Raw genomic sequence first — 2,387 nt, forward strand, 5'->3', positions numbered from 1 at the left:
CCCCCCCCCCCCCCCCCCCCCCCCCCCCCACCCCCCCCCCCCCCCCCCACCCCCCCCCCCCCCATCCCCCCCATCCCCCCCCCCCCCCATCCCCACCCATCCCCCCCCTCCCCCCTTTTCCCCCCATTCCCCCCCATCCCCCCCCCCCCATCCCCCCTGGGTACCATTCTCCCCCCCATCCCCCCCATCAATCCCCCCCCCATCCCCCCCATCCCCCCCCCACCTGGCTCAGCCCCAGCAGGCGCTGCACGTTCTCGGACAGGAAGATCATGTCCCCCCCCTCGCTCAGCACCATCACGAACCCCCCCAGCGCCTGCAGGTAGCACCCATCCACTGCCTCGGCCATGGCCGCCCAGGAGCCTGCGGGGGGGGGGGATGGGGGGTGAGGGGGATGGGGGGGGGGGGTACCCAGGGGGATGGGGGGGGGAATGGGGGGAAATGAGGCAGCCATGGAGGGGGAAAGGGGGGGTGATGGGGGGTGATGGGAGGGGATGGGGGGGGGATGGGGAGTGGTACCCAGGGGGATGGGGGGGTAATGGGGGGGTAATGGGGGGGCAATGGGGGGAAATGAGGCAGCCATGGAGGGGGAAAGGGGGGGTGATGATGGGGGGGATGGGGGGTGGTACCCAGGGTGATGGGGGGGCTATGGGGGGTGATGGGGGGGTGATGGGGGGTGATGGGGGGGTGATGGGGGGTGATGGGAGGGGATGGGGGGGATGGGGGTGGACCAGGGGGATGGGGGTAATGGGGGGTAATGGGGCTATGGGGGGTAATGGGGGGCAATGGGGGAAATGAGGCAGCCATGGAGGGGGAAAGGGGGGGTGATGGGGGGTGATGGGAGGGGATGGGGGGGGGATGGGGGTGGTACCCAGGGGGATGGGGGGGGAATGGGGGTGGAATGGGGGGGAATGGGGGGGAATGGGGGGGGAATGGGGGGGATGGGGGGGAATGGGGGGGGAATGGGGGGTGGCACCCAGGGTGATGGGGGGGGAATGGGGGTGGAATGGGGGGGCAATGGGGGGGAAATGAGGCAGCCATGGAGGGGGAAAGGTGGGGTGATGGGGGGGTGATGGGGGGTGATGGGAGGGGATGGGGGGGGATGGGGAGTGGTACCCAGGGGGATGGGGGGGGGGGGGGGAATGGGGGGGGAATGGGGGGGAATGGGGGGTGGCACCCAGGGGGATGGGGGGGGAATGGGGATTGGTACCCAGGGTGAAAAGGGGAGATAGGGGGTGGTACCCAGTGTGATGGGGGGTGATGAGGGGGAATGGGGGGGATGGGGGGAGAATGTGGGGTGATGGGGGGGAATGGGAGGGGATGGGGGGTGGTACCCAGGGTGGGGGGGATGGGGGGTGGTACCCAGGGGGATGGGGGGGAATGGGGGGGGGATGGGGGGGAATGGGGGGGGAAATGGGGGGGTGATGGGGGGAATGGGGGGTCCCCAGGGTCTCCCAGGTGATGGAGGGAGGGGGCATCCCCTGAGTGCTTGAGGTCCTATGGGTGCCCAGGGGTCCCACGGGATATTGGGGGGGTCCCAAGGGGTGCATGGGGGTGCCAGGGATGCCCTAAGGATGCAGGCAGGTCCAGGGATGCTCTATGGGATGCTCTATGGGACACTCTATGGGACGCTCTATGGGATGCCCCATGGGACGCTCTATGGGACACTCTATGGGACGCTCTACGGGATTCTCTATGGGATGCTCTACGGAATGCCCCATGGGATGCTCTATGGGACACTCTATGGGATGCTCTATGGGATGCTCTATGGGACACTCTATGGGACGCTGTACGGGATGCTCTACGGGATTCTCTATGGGATGCTCTACGGGATGCCCCATGGGATGCTCTATGGGACGCTCCATGGGACACTCTACAGGACGCTCTATGGGATGCTCTATGGGACGCTCTACGGGCTGCCCCATAGGATGCTCTATGGGATGCTCTACGGGACGCTCTACGGGCTGCCCCATAGGATGCTCTATGGGATGCTCTACAGTCTGCCCCACAGGATGCTCTATGGGACGCTCTACGGTCTGCCCCACAGGATGCTCTATGGGACGCTCTACGGGCCACTCTATGGGCTGCCCCAGAGGACGCTCTACGGGCTGCTGCACAGGACGCTCTACGGGCTGCCCCATAGGATGCTCTACGGGATGCTCTACAGTCTGCCCCATAGGATGCTCTATGGGACGCTCTACGGACTGCCCCACAGGATGCTCTATGGGATGCTCTACGGCACACTCTATGGGACGCTCTATGGGCTGCCCCACAGGACGCTCTATGGGCTGCCCCACAGGACGTTCTATGGGCTGCCCCACAGGACGCTCTATGGGCTGCCCCACAGGACGCTCTACGGGCTGCCCCACAGGATGCTCTATGGGACGCTC

The 2,387-nt window shown here is 67.0% G+C and overlaps 1 protein-coding gene across 1 annotated transcript; it reads left to right on the forward strand.

Annotated features, from left to right (window-relative positions):
* Positions 1-1,793: 1,793 nt before the first annotated feature.
* LOC130594593 (keratin-associated protein 21-1-like) lies at positions 1,794-2,299 on the forward strand (the record flags this gene model as incomplete). Its single annotated transcript, XM_057400581.1, has 1 exon — positions 1,794-2,299. A coding segment is annotated over exon 1 (506 nt), but the record flags the coding sequence as incomplete, so codon positions are not given.
* Positions 2,300-2,387: the final 88 nt, after the last annotated feature.

Source organism: Pezoporus wallicus, unplaced genomic scaffold, assembly GCF_028554395.1.
Source record: "Pezoporus wallicus isolate ANWC-B61680 ecotype Strahan unplaced genomic scaffold, APGP_CSIRO_Pwel_v1 contig_14163, whole genome shotgun sequence".
Lineage (NCBI taxonomy): Eukaryota > Metazoa > Chordata > Aves > Psittaciformes > Psittacidae > Pezoporus > Pezoporus wallicus.